At 39.5% G+C, this 14,217-nt stretch overlaps 1 protein-coding gene across 1 annotated transcript in view; it reads left to right on the top strand.

The window, feature by feature from the left end:
• The window catches only part of KLHL32 (kelch like family member 32), a 246,632-nt gene that overhangs the window by 145,758 nt on the left and 86,657 nt on the right, over positions 1 to 14,217 (top strand). Inside the window, exon 6 of the mRNA XM_028104188.2 lies at positions 5,759 to 5,974. Coding sequence (XP_027959989.1) covers positions 5,759 to 5,974 — 216 coding nt within the window. The remainder of the gene's footprint in view (positions 1 to 5,758; positions 5,975 to 14,217) is intronic.

Genomic DNA, 14,217 nt, shown 5'->3' with positions numbered 1-14,217 from the left:
TCTCTTTTGTTTCTTATTTATTTTGTCCTCTCTCTTTTTTTCTTGATGAATCTGGGTATAGGTTTATCAATATTATTTATCTTTACAAATAACCAGCTGCTGGTTTCATTGATCTTTTCTAATGTTTTTTTTTTAAATCTCTATTTCATTTATTTCTGCTCCAATATTTATTATTTTCTTACTTCTACTAACCTTGGGCTTTGTTCTTGTTTTCTGGCTTTTTTAGGTGTAAGGTTAGATTGTTTATTTGAGATTTTTCTTGTTTCTTGAGGTAGGCCTTGTTTGTGAGTTTTTAACAGGTGATCAATATGGTCAGATTCTTGTAAAAAGAGAGGTTTGAGAATTTGATACTGGAGGTAGAAACGTTAATTCAGGACTCTGCTGTAGGAAGTCTGGATAGGAGATGATGAGGAACAGAGTAAGAACTGCTAAAAGAGGAAGACCAAACAGGATTTGGTGAATGACTGGTTAAGAGGGAGGAATATGGGCCACCTTTTGAGATCCTGATGTGGATGGTTGGATGTGGTCATCCAACCACATCCCTATCCATTCCATTCTGTGGAATATCCAAGAGAAGATGTCCTCTTACAGGTAGTTGGGAAAATGAACTGAAAACTGAGAGAGGTTTGGACTTCTTATATAGATGAGGAAGTCATTAACATGTGATCAGTTTACAACTCAATTGTATGTTTTTTACTTTGGCCATTCTTCTTTTCCCTGACTTAATGATACAGATTATTTATTACTTTGATATCTAAAGGGACCACATTCTTCATTTTCACCTCCTTGCATTAGTGTTGAATCAGGGTTTATGGATACCAAACAACAATGCTCAAATATACTTTATTATTCCTTGCCCACCAAATGTACTGTCTACTTCTCATGTGCCAAGTTGTGTGTGGTAAGAGCTTTTCATTCATTATCCCCCTGACCACCCTATGAGCTGGTTGAACTCTCCATTTTGTGATTGAGGAACAATGGGAGAGGTTCAGTGATTGACCAAGGTCATGGACAATGGTAAGTATTAGGGCTGGATTTGAACTAGTTTGACTTGGTTGTATGTACGACCTTTGCTCTTCATCAGTGTGGGTTGCCTCCAAGTGCCTATGGCTGCTGATGGTTTTTTCTGTCCCTGAATACAATTATTCTTTCTTTTTCTCTATAAATAAAAAAGATTTTTTGAAAAAAATCTAGAATATGTATATGAAAACATTAATAGTGATTATTTCTGCATGGTGAAATATGAATGGTTTTTGTTTTCTTTTCCACACTTTAAATTTTATGGAATAAACATTTATTACTTTTTATAACGAAACATAATGGCCCTATTTTTATAACAGTGATTATTTTCTTCCATGCACAGTATTATAGGTGGGCATTTAATGTAATTTAACCATTGCTTCCCACCTCCCCACATCACATTTATGAGAATCTTTAAAAGCAGCATTATTGGTATTATTTTGCTTACACATGGTCTTAGCCAAAAGGACAAGAAGTGATGAATTTGCTTAAAGCTCACAAAGCGCCGACAAGAGGAATGCATGTTGTGGCATCATGATCTCACTGAAGATGATTTATCTTTTTTCCCTGATCTCCCTGCTTTATACAGTTTAACTACTGAGGTGCTAAGTATGCATGGCAAAGGGAGTGGAAACCTTTGACATGTAGAGAAAGCACTGGAGATTTGGCGAAATTATGGTGTTTTTTTTTTAAGATTTTATTTATTTATTTGGGGGTGGGGAGAGGCAGAGGGACAGGGAGAGAGAGAGAGTCTTAAGCAGGCACCACACCTGTTTCTTGGGGCTCAATCTCACGACCCTGAGATCATGACCTGAGCCCAAATCAAGTGTCAGACACTCAACTGACTGAGCCACCCAGGTGCACTGAGAAATTATATTTTTAAGTAGAAGAGAAGAGAAATGAAAAGGTAAAGATAGGGAGTAGACTTTTAGCGGATGTTTCTCTTGTACCCGAATATATGTCTTAGTTCAGTTCCCTTTTGCTGTTGAGACAGATGCTGACACTTGTCCATTTAGCTTCTTAGTTCTCTACTAATATGAAATACTTCGTTAGTTTGCATTTGGGGGTTATATAAAATTAGACCTTTAGGAAATTAAAACATTTCAGGACTGGGAAAGCAGGCATTCAATGACTACCTTCAAAAGAAATGCAGCAGAAGAGAACCACAATTAAGGTAAATTAATTCTCGGGTTCTCCGCAGTTCTGAATCGGCCTGCTTTTAAGCTGCAGGCATCTAATCAAATAGGAAATAAAGATGCTTAATAAAGAATATTTGATTGCTGCTACATAATTCATTCCCAAACTTGTAGTTGTACATACTTTTTGGCAGGAGAACAAGTGAGGATAAAAACATTTTTGCTGGGCTCCGCCTGTCCACCTTTAACTTTGCGGAGCTTAGCTGTTTCCGTTTCTGCACATGGTAGCCTCTCCGTGCAGTGCTGCTGCGCATGGCCTCAGGACCTTGAACCATGCCTTGGACATGTGCCTGGGGTATTTGAAAGGCACTGACACCACCCTGACTTCACCCATCACGCTTCTGGGGGCCTGCAGAGTGATTTACCGGGATGCCAAAGTTATATTCAGGACCCTGAGCAGTTAAACTTGCTTCATAGATGTACTGACCAGAAAGAACATTCATCCCTAGGAATTGGTCCTAAAGTCTTTTATGGAAACAAGGGTGACATGTTCTGTACTCCCAGAATAAAATTTACCAACCCTAAAAAGTAAGATTTGGAGAACAAGTTTAAACATTATTTGAAATAATTGTCGCTAGAGTTAAAATCTTCAGTATTCCTTTGATAAAATCTGCTGAATGGGAAGCCAGGATATTTTGATTGAATGGCTGTGAGTGGACTCTTAGATGTTTGCGTTGTATTGCATTTTAGTGGTCATCTGTAGTAAACTTCATTTTAAAGGTAAGTATGTACTCCTTTTCGATTGTGTTGGCATATAGAGCTATTAGGAGCCAGAATCTTATGCTGATTCGTCATCTAGCTTGACTCCTGTTAGAATATAATTAAAGCATCATCTCCCATCCAAAGAAATAGAATCTAAAGTAAAAAATAATAATAATAATAAATCAGGTAGCCGTGATGAGGATGCAGTTGTTACTCAAAGAGCTGTTTTTACAATTTCTTCGTTAACATTTTATTCAGTAGAACAGCACATAATGGGAGCCACATATGTCATTCTAAATTTTCTAGTAGCCGCATTTAAAAAAAGTAAAAAGAGGGGCACGTGGGTGGCTCAGTCAGTTAAGCGTCTGCCTTCAGCTCAGGTCGTGATCCCAGAGTCCTGGGATCGAGTCCCATATTGGGCTCCCTCCTCAGTGGGGAATCTGCTTCTCCCTCTGCCACTCCCCCTGTTTGTGCTCGCTCTCTCTCTCTCTGTCAAATAAAACCTTAAAAAAAGTAAAAAGAAACAGGTGAAATTAATTATAATTACATATTTAACCTGCTGTATCCAAAAGACTATCATTTTAATGTATAATCAACATAAAATTATTAATGAGATATTTTACATTCTGTTTTTCTTCTTCCTGACATTTGGTGTATCTTTAACACTTATAGAATCTCTCAAATCAGACTAGCCATATTTTAAGTGCTCAGTAGCCACCTGTGGCTAGGGGCTACCCATGCTGGACAGCACAGATTTAGAACCTATTCCTTTAGACTTTCAAATATTCTAGAAACAAATACATTCAAACAGAATATAAGTATTTTAGAAAGAGTTCTTAATATTCTTGGGTAACTGGAAAAGGTGAAAATATGTTGAAAATTACTTAAATAGATCAGTGAATTAGCTATCAGATGGTATTCTGCACTCCTTAAGCTAGTGGAAAATACTGCTCACATATTAAAATTTTTAAGTTAAAAATGGGGGGAAAAGATACAAATGTGATCTGAAGGGGTATGTGCACCCCAATGTTTATAGCAGCAATGTCCACAATAGCCAAACTATGGAAAGAGCCAAGATGTCTATCAACAGATGAATGGATAAAGAAGATACGGTATATGTATATATACAATGGAATATTATGCAGCCATCAAAAAAAAACCCCATGAAATCTTGCCATTTGCAACACTGTGGTTGGAACTAGAGGGTATTATGCTAAACGAAATAAGCCAATCAGAGAAAGACAAGTATCAAATGATCTCACTTATATGAGGAATTCTTAATCTCAGGAAACAAACTGAGGGTTGCTGGAGAGGTGGGGGGTGGGAGGGATGGGGTGGCTGGGTGATAGACATTGGGGAGGGTATGCGCTATGGTGAGAGCTGTGAATTGTGTAAGACTGGTGAATCACAGACCTGTACCTCTGAAACAAATAATACATTATATGTTAAAAAAAAAAGAAAAAAGATAGTAGGAAGGGAAAATGAAGGGGGGGAAATCAGAGCAGGAGACGAACCATGAGGGACTATGGACTCTTTGAAATAAACTGAGGGTTTTAGAGGGGAGGGGGATGGGTTAGCCCAGTGCTGGGTACTAAGGAGGGCACGTATTAAATGGAGCACTGGGTGTTATATGCAAACAATGAGTCATGGAACACTACATCAAAAACTAATGATGTAATGTATGGTGACTAACATAACAAAATAAAATCTAAAAAAAAATAAGAATAAAAACGGGAAACAGGACTTTCATTCTACTTGAAATAGGTAAGTTTTCTATCATCAGGCCTGTGTGCCCACTGTGATTCTTGCAGAATTAAAGAAAGTTTCCACAGGAGTCTTGGCTCTCTGGGTGCATTATTTTAGAGCCATGGCTATGAACTTGAGAACTGGTAGAGACAGGGAAAATCCCCCAAAATGAGCATTGCTACAGGAACTCTTTGAATAAGAAGGAAAGATTGTCATTGGTTGTCTGAATGTTTGAGGCTCACAAAAAATAAAGAACAATTATAAATTGCTCATCTTAGGCAGGTTCAATATAGAATTATTCAGGACAGGAATCTTTTCTGTGAGATTCCTTCATTTCCTGAGACCTTACATGTAAAAAATCTGTGTTTTAATTTCAAGTCAGGATGGGTTGTCTTTACTCGAAGACATACTTCCTTTGAAGTTTTAGAAAAAGTAGAGTCAGTCTGCCTTCATGTAGTTTGTGTCATCTAATCACGACTCCTACTTTACCTGAACTCACATTTTCTGTAGTTGAATAAACTTCTCGCCTGAGAGCTGTAAAATATGGAAAGGGTAGAAAAATCAATTTTCTTCATTGGTAAAATTTTCTTGAAAAGTTGCAAAGTAACATTTCAGTCAGTGAAGTCAGAAACTCCTTTCAACTCCTTTATTAAAATGTCTTTAGGGCACCTGGGTCAGTTAAGTGTCTACCTTCAGCTCAGGTCATGATCCCAGCGTCCTGGGATTGAGTCCCACATTGGGCTCCCTGCTCCGCGGGGAGCCTGCTTCTCCCTCTCCCCCCCGCCACTTGTGCTCTCTTTCGCTCCTTCTCTCAAAAATAAATAAAAAAATCTTTAAAAAAATAAGATGTCTTTAAATACATGTGTTTTAAGAGGGGCAAAGTAAGGAGAAATGATGAATTCTAGAACATGCAGTTCTCTGCCAGTCTCATAATTAAGAGATTTTTTTTTTTTTAACATTATCAGTGGAGTCCCATTTCCCCCACTCCTGTCATACAAACCTTAGTGAGTCAGTCTGAATTTCTTGCCTGCTCTTTCTTGGATTAACTTCTAAGAGATCTTTTTTCCCCCCATTTTTATTTTTTTGGCACCCAGGAATTAAATAGCTTTAATTACTTGGATCTGTACAGACTTGCTGACCTCTTTAACCTCACTTTGCTGGAGAAGGCAGTGATCGATTTCTTAGTGAAACATCTCTCTGAGCTCCTGAAGAGTCGCCCAGAAGACGTTCTAACGCTTCCTTATTGTCTGCTCCAGGAGGTTCTGAAGAGCGACCGCCTGACCTCCCTGAGTGAAGAGCAGATCTGGCAGGTAAGGGCGCTCTGCATGGGTCTTCTTGTGGCAGGGAAAAGGCACGGAATGGTTAAAAGTTGAACAGTATTTTGTCTGGTTTGGTTCTCCTCAGAGCCAAAGTCAGAAGTCATGCTCCCTTGATGGGCAAGTGATTGGAGAACACCAGCCCTTGAGGGTCGGAGGCCTCAGCCTCTGCTCAGCTTAACTCGGGCTGTCACAGGTGTGGTTTTTCAGACCCTTGCGCCTTCCCAAAACCCTAAGGCGGGGAGTTACATCAGAAAGAGTCAAGAATTTCTTTCTCCTGATAAAGATAGTTTCTTAAACTGAACGTGAGAAAAACGGATTGTCAAGCACCATATATGCATATTATTTAAGACCAATGGAATCAGAATAGATTCTGAAACATTTCTTTGTTGCGGCCGAGAGCAGCTGGGACCTTAAATGAAACAAAGCTCTTCTTGCACAGCAGTGGAAAAATCTCCCTCTTTAGTTAATTCTGCATTTCCTAAGCCCTGCCTTTCACCTGACGTAGCATTCTTTCCAAATATCCTTTGTCTAGGGGATGGAAGGATTTTTTGTGTTTTCAAGTTGATTACTCAGTTTAAATCCTTTTCTACTCATCCTCACTGGCTTTGCTTGAACAATCCACCTGGTGCCTTGGGAAACAGCCCATCTTATCACTTTCGTTTTATGTCAACCACCTCACTCTGAATGCTGGCTGGCCATTTTGTTATACCTTCAAGATTTCACGATCATTTTATTTATATACAGAACATGAAGTAGAAATATATATACAGCATGAACATGTATTATATACATGTTCATACTATTTATATACAGAATACAAGAGAAAATATGAAGTCTTCTGTTAGCTGATGGGACGGTGAATTCCTGGTATCTTAGCAAATGACGTTTGGAGAGTACTCTAACTCTGGCCAGAACAGGCAGAGGGAGCTGTTAATTATCTAACACCTGACTCTATTCACTAATGATTTTCCTGAAGTCTTTCTCCCTTATTTCTTTATTTACATTAATCAGCAACTTCCTTCTTTACTGTTGCTCCACCACTGAGGATACTAAGAGCTAATGGTGTAGTGAGGGCCTTCCAGGACCCAGACTCTTCGCAAACTTACTGACTTATTGTCACAATGGGCTTGAAGTATAGTTGTTATCACCCCATCTTCCAGATGAGCAAAACAGGGCTTCATTGCCTTACTTAGAGTTACAGAGCAAAGCCGGCCTACAAATCCAAGTCTGCAGACACCTGTCTTCATCTCTACAGTATCCCACACTGTCTTGACAAAGAAAATATAAGGAAAAAGAATAAGCCATATTTTCTTTCTCCTTCTTAGGTATTTCTGATAATGTTTGTTCATGCAGAGGTCAAAAGTTGGTGAGGATGAGTTTTGGTATGAATTTTAATTATCTGTGGCTCTCCCCTATAAACACAAATCATCAACACTTTCTGGTCAATTCAAATTGGGAGGTTGCCAAATTTTTCTTCACTTCTCAAAGGGAAAAAGAAAGACTTGGAATGAATTCTGCATTTAATTATTTCTAACTGAATTGAAATCTGAGCCAGTCATCCTTGTGGCTTCTCTTTTTGTGGCATGGTTGAAGGGACTGCCAGAGAGGTAATGTGTAGATGTCTGAGTATCCAAAAAAAAATTCCATACTGTCCACTTAAGAGTTATCGTAATTGCCTCTGTAAAGGTTACCGATATTATCATGTAGAATTTTAAAAACTGCTTTCTGCTGCAGGCAATATCTTTTTTGTACCTGGTCCTCAAGAAAGAATTAAAACACTCACATAAATATGATCAATTTAGGCATTCAGCAGGCAATAAGAAACTGTTTTGCTTTATCTTAGTAAATACGTAATTCCCTCATACTCAACCCAATAGAGAAAAATTAAATCAGACCAGCTATATTGCCTCAAGTATAGTTAAGTTCATCATTTTTGCTGAGGTTATACTAGTAATGCAATATACCGGGGAAGAATCTAATATTCAGCCTTGGGTGAAGATTGGGTATGCCAGAGGATTAGTGTCAGGGTGCTTTATAGAAGTGAATCTTGATGGACAGGCTGGAGACAAATCTACAGAATCTCATTAAATTGCTGAATTGTTCATTACGGAACGTTCTCACTGTAATAAAGTGCTCATTGACTTTGACAAATCCCCATCCCATGTCTTAAAGAAGAACAGTGAAGCAAGGGGTGTGGGGGAGGAGAAAGGAAATTGACACAAAGTAGGACAGGTAAAAGAAAAGCAGACGGAGGGGTAGTGCTCTTTGATTAATATGTGCAACTAGTAACTTAAGGCGAGAGCCCAGTACACACACACACACACACACCACACACGCGCACACACACGCATGTGCACACACGTTTACACATGTGCTTCTTCCACTGTCAACTGATAATGTAATCTGGGACATTCCCTTTCTTTTGGTAAAAGGTATCATTTTCATTATTCACCAGATTTCACGCAGTCGTCTCTGAAGACGTCTTAAGACCCTTCAAATAATCCTCACTGAACAAACTCTTTTTTACTTTCTCCTGCTGTCCCTTATCCGCTTCCTTTCCTGATAAAATGTGCTGCAGGCTGTAATAACCATTCTGTGGATCTGAAAACCTGTGAAATCCCCCAAGATTATGCCTTATATCTGCTCTTCCCCCCACATCTGACCTTTTTAAACTTTAAGTCTCTTCTCTCACAGAGGCCTTCTTCATCCCCCATAAACAATCTTTCCTCCCTTCCATGGCCTGAAACTGCTCGGCCTGTTAGGTAACTTCTCTTTACAATCATAGGGTAATGTAGAGAATTGCACCGTATATACACTTTAGTGTATAAGGGCATAGAAGTCCCCTCAGAAAAATGCTTTTTAAAAAATTCAGTTCAATTCAGCTTAACAGTTTGGTCTGATGTTCCAAGGCCAGCGATTTCTAGGTTCCAGATGAAAGACACCAAATTGGTTATGGCGCTCAAAGAAATAGGAGACTAAAAATGAGTAAATCAGCTGGAGAGGAAACGTGGGGCATGAGGTCACATGCGTTCGTGACCTGGCACATCTCTGCCAGTCTTGTTTGGCTTTCGGGTTTTAGCTCTAATGTAGGACTTTGTTTCAGTAGGGTCTTGTTAAATTTTTCCTGTTAGATTCAACATAGAGTTTCGGACTACTGAGACGGGGCCCTGCTATAAAACTTGAGTGAACTCATGAACCATTCCATACCACTCCCATGTATTGGGTCTGTTTTCATTTTCATAGGAAGTGCTGGCCAATCAGGTTTTTTTCCGAGGAAAATGCATTATCTGCCTCTTCTACCCCAGATTCTCTCTTACCAGAATGAGGGCTCAGAGATTACTTTTCATAGGAGTGGAAAAAGCCCGAATATGATGTAAATTCTTACATTTGCTAGCACATAGAAAAGATGTGGTTCTCCATCCATCACTATTTATCAAGCACCTATGAAATGCCCAAAACCGTGCTGGAGTGTAAGGCCGAGTACAGGTTTGTTAACTTGGTTTTCCTTTCCCATGCCTCACCCCCAATAGGAGGGATCTTTATGATATTTTTTAAAAGATTTATTTATTTATTTTTAGAGAGAGAGAGAAGAGAGAGAAAGTGGGGGGAATGGCAGAGGGAGAGGGAGAGAGAGAAACTCAAGCAGACTCCATGCTGAGTGCAGAGCCAACGCAGGGCTTTATCTCAGGACTCTGAGATCATTGCCTAAGCCAAAATCAAGAGTCAGATGCTTAACTGTCTGAGCCACCCAGGTACGCCTGATTTTAAACCATTAGTTCAGCTCTCTGGATTTTATTTCATCTCTGAAGTAGCAGAAACAAGAAGGATATTTTAAAATGGATAAAGATAGTTTGTGGAAATAAAAGTGAATATTTCTTGAGCACCTATTACATGCTAGGTACCGTGTTAGAAGCTAGGTCCTGGGGTAAAAAGCTTTCCAGAAATATTCCATTATTGAGTTAGATTTAGTTTAGTTTCATCTCTGAATGTGAAGAACTTTGGTTTTCCTTCAATTAGTAATTTATTTACTGATTGCTATTTTCAGTGAAGAGGACTTACTATAAGAACAGTACGTACATCAATGCTTTCTTTCTTTATTACCCTCGGGTTGAAGACTCCTCTTTTTGTATTTTGACCAGACAATTCAGTGGTCATATCACTGACGTTGAATGGGATCAGACCTCAGCAAGGACAGTCTCCTTTACCCTGGTCATGTTCTACTTTAGTATGGCAAGAGGGCTGAGTCCCCTGGTTTGGGTTTGGGGGTAATCATGTTTGCATTTGTCTTTGACTGTGTGTTCCCAGAGGCAGAGGCTGTGCCTGTTATGTTTGCATTGAACGCTGCCTTGTTCTCTTGCTCTCTATAAATAATAAATAAAAACAGTAATGTAGAATTTTCATATTAAAATGTATCAAATATTAAAATGTATTGAATAGATAAGAATACATCCTACTATTCCTACATGGGGCTGGGTTCATTCTAGGAATTGGTATACAAAATGAGTTTGGCCTTTCATTTTTTTTTTAATTTTTATTTGTTTATTTATTTATATTTTAAGTAGGCTCCATGCCCAGCGTGGAGCCCAACACAGGGCTTGAACTCACGACCCTGATCTCTAGACCTGAGCTGGTATCAAGAGTCGGCTGCTGAAGCGACTGAGCCCCCTAGGCACCCCTGAGTTTGGCCTTTTAAAACTGCATTTTTCCTTATATTTTGTTGGAAATTTGGTTCCATAAGTCATACTGCTAATAACACATTTACTTTATATCTCTAGAGACACGAGTCACACACTGTTTACAGTAGTCAACAATCTCAGATGCTGTGTTTTTTTTTGACAAGCCCCTTCCAGGCTTTTATCTATACCACAAAACCACCCACTTGCAGTTTGATTTAAAAGGAGTCCCAGAAGATGAGCTCAAACAAAAAGCAACTATTCCTTTATGGTTAGAAAGCAGAGGGCACTTGGGATATACACAGCTGTCATCTTTTATCTCTTACGTTATAAATTGACCCAAAAGTACTTCTGGCCAGGGGGAAGCAAGGACTTTGAACAGGACTCTATGTTAAACAGTACTGTCATAATACTTCATATTTGAGTATCATATCACAGTTTCAAGAATGCTTCTGCATTTATCATTGCTTTGTTGTCCTGTGGTGCAAATGGAAAAACTGAGGTAACAAGGCTAGAGATCAAATTCATGTCTTCTCATTCTTGGGCCCTTCCTACTCTGGTCCATAGCTTCTAAATTCAAGCTCAAAATACTTGGGGGTAATGGACACAGAGGTGTATCAAATTAATCCTGTGACTTTTTAAAAAAAGATTTTATTTATTTATTTGTTAGAGAGAAAGAGAGAGAGCACGAGCAGGGGGGGCAGCTGGCAGAGGGAGGAATGGACGCCCCGCTGAGCAGGGAGCCCGACGTCGGCTCGATCCCAGAACCCCGGATCATGACCTGAGCCGAAGGCAGACACTTCACCAACTGAGCCACCCAGGCGTCCCTCCTGTGACTTTAAAAGAAATTTGGAAGGGCTGGACCATATGTGTTCTCTGTTGTGGTACCCAGAGATTGAAAGGATAATGGCCAAGCCTGCCTCCATCCATGTCTGTGTCATGTTGTTAGTTTTGACCCTGTGCTCTCTGGTATGCACTTCATTCATTCCTTCATTTATTTCAAATTGTTATTGAGTGTCTGCCCTACCCAGTCATGTGCTATTGAGTCCTACTTTTGCCTGCTATGTGGCAGGTTCTGGGCAGTCAGAGTGGAAAGGACTGACGTGGCCCTGCTTTCATGGATCTTAGAGTCTGATGTGAAGCTTCCCACCTGCTACTCTTTCCCACCATGCTTGATTCCTTCCCAGTGGGGACTGACCTGTGCCAAATAATTCACTAATTTGGGGCATGTTGACATGATCTGGGTACATTGAAAAATGAAATGCTTTTGTTTGGGCATTTCAACACGACGTAGAGTCCCTTTCCCTTCCTCTCAGTGCTTTCTTCATTGTTAACTCTTGTTCATTCTCTGTACCCGCTAAACAGCTTTGCAAACCTTTGTCAGTCCATGTGGTGCAGTCCAAGCCTCAAAGAAATCAGACTGTGAGTGGTCATTTAATCAGAAAATAATGTGAAGAGCATTATCATTTTTAACACTTGGACCCTGGTAACTAGAATTAGAATAAAATGCTATGGCCTGAAAACGCTCATCCCCAAACAAAATTATAATTTTTCATTCTATTCCCAGCCTTCCTCAATTCAATTTCATATATACATGAGGCATTACTATTTTTTTTTCAGAAAGGTACTTTCTGGGCATCTTCATGGTATCCCATTTTATTTTTTTACTTCCCATTCCTTAACCTAATTAAACGTGTACCATTTCTCGATTTTCTTCCTGAAATATCTGGCATTCCCTCCCCACTACATACCATCTTTTCTATAAATGTAAGGAGGATATCTCCTCTTCCTTCTTATGGGTGTTAGGGAAGAGAATAAACTGTGGCTCCTTTGCATCCCAAATAGTGCTGTGCCCGGAGGGTGTTTTATCCTCTGAGGGCACCCAGCTGGACACTGAGCAATCCTGCTATTTCAGGGCCTTGGTGCTCGAAGCTGCCAGAGTGGATATTTAGTCATTCATCCTGATGTACATGCCGCTAATTCCTCAGTGAGGACGCATCCCAGGAGCTTGACTGGTGGCCTTGCCGTTGTTTGTCTGGGCTGTGTGCCTTTGCAAGATGCATGAAACATTCATTTCAGAGGGACTTTGCTTCAGCTAATCCTCAGCACTAGATCTGTGTGTTGTCAAGTAGCTGTGAGGGGCAGTAATTATCAGAAATTACAGGAGACCTAACTTGTATTCATGCGCCGCTGTTCCCATGAGTTAATCGGGTTTTTTTTTTCCCTTTTTTTTTTAATGAGCACAACAGAACAACAAGGTGATTTATGAGATATGACATATTTATGTTCTCTGCTTCTAATTTTCACTGTGATTCATGTTGTTTCCAGACTGATACTTTGTTGTTGCTGCCATGGGAAGGAAAAAGTTGGCTGGAGAATATTACCTATGCATTGGTGGCCTGCAGTAATATTTGCTGCTACCTGGGTTATCAGGGATTTAAAAATAAAAGCCAACTATAAGCTCTATATGAGGTAGAAACCCCGAGGCTAGGCATAGAAGTTCATCAATAATAATAATAGCAACAATAACAATTCTTTACAATCCCAGAGAGCTTTATATTTTAAAAGCATTTTTTCCATACATAATTTCATTTGAGTCTCTCATCAGCCTGTTAAAGTTGATAAACCAAATATTACCCAGATTTTAACAAGTCAGGAAACCGAAGCTCACAGAGGACAAGTGATTGACTCACTTCACAGTATATGTTCAACATAGGTCACACTGTATTCTCTTGAAATATACCAGATCTCTAAGAAAACGGAAACTCGAAGTACCTGATATGTCTTCTCATATGTCAAAGAGGTTCTTTTAATCTATAATGAGTAATCCAGTAGTATACATTTCCGAATAAATGACCAATTTCCATTTTCACCTGTTGTGCGGCTTTGTGGGAAGTTGCAAACATGAGTCCAATAGAAGCAGTATGAGAAATTGTAGCTGAGGGTCTTTCTTTATCAGAGCCTAGAAAATTGGGGCTGTAGGTGGTTTGATGAGGAGAAGTGACTAGAGAATTCTGGCTGAGGCAGGAAGCCACCTTGCATTCCTTCGAGGCACAGGTGATGAAGTATGAAGCAGGAAGAGAAGGCCCATAATGGAGGATCACTTTAAAATCCCATCAAGGGATTTAAATCAGTTTGAAAGAGAACCTGGAGCACCATTATTTTTGCTGCAGCTGTATAGACTGTGTGGTGGGGAGTCTTCAGGCTGTTGGAAATTGGATAGCATGAATGGAAATGATTAATCATTATATTTTTATTTTATGAACAGCACATTGAAAATTTAGAAATATAGGTAGCAGAGATTGACAATGGGTGATGGCCTAAATATGGGGCTTAAGAGAAAAGGAGAAAAAAATTAATGTATTGGAATTGATAAATGTTAGTCTCTTTCCAGAAGAAAGGATTCTGTGGCCCATATCCTGCTTACCAGACTATTTCTATGGGAATCCTTATCAGGCCAAATGAGTGTCCAGTGGCCATGAAGACCATAGAGATTTCCTGTTCCTGGCATTCTAAGGGACAGGATCTAAAATTAACCATGGAGTGGCTCAGAGGCTCTGG

This window comes from Eumetopias jubatus, unplaced genomic scaffold (assembly GCF_037043125.1).
Source record: "Eumetopias jubatus isolate StellerSeaLion01/CBP00866 unplaced genomic scaffold, mEumJub1_p1.0 scaffold_6, whole genome shotgun sequence".
Lineage (NCBI taxonomy): Eukaryota > Metazoa > Chordata > Mammalia > Carnivora > Otariidae > Eumetopias > Eumetopias jubatus.
Note: the sequence above shows the minus strand (reverse complement) of the source record. Positions and strands in the feature narration are given on the sequence as shown.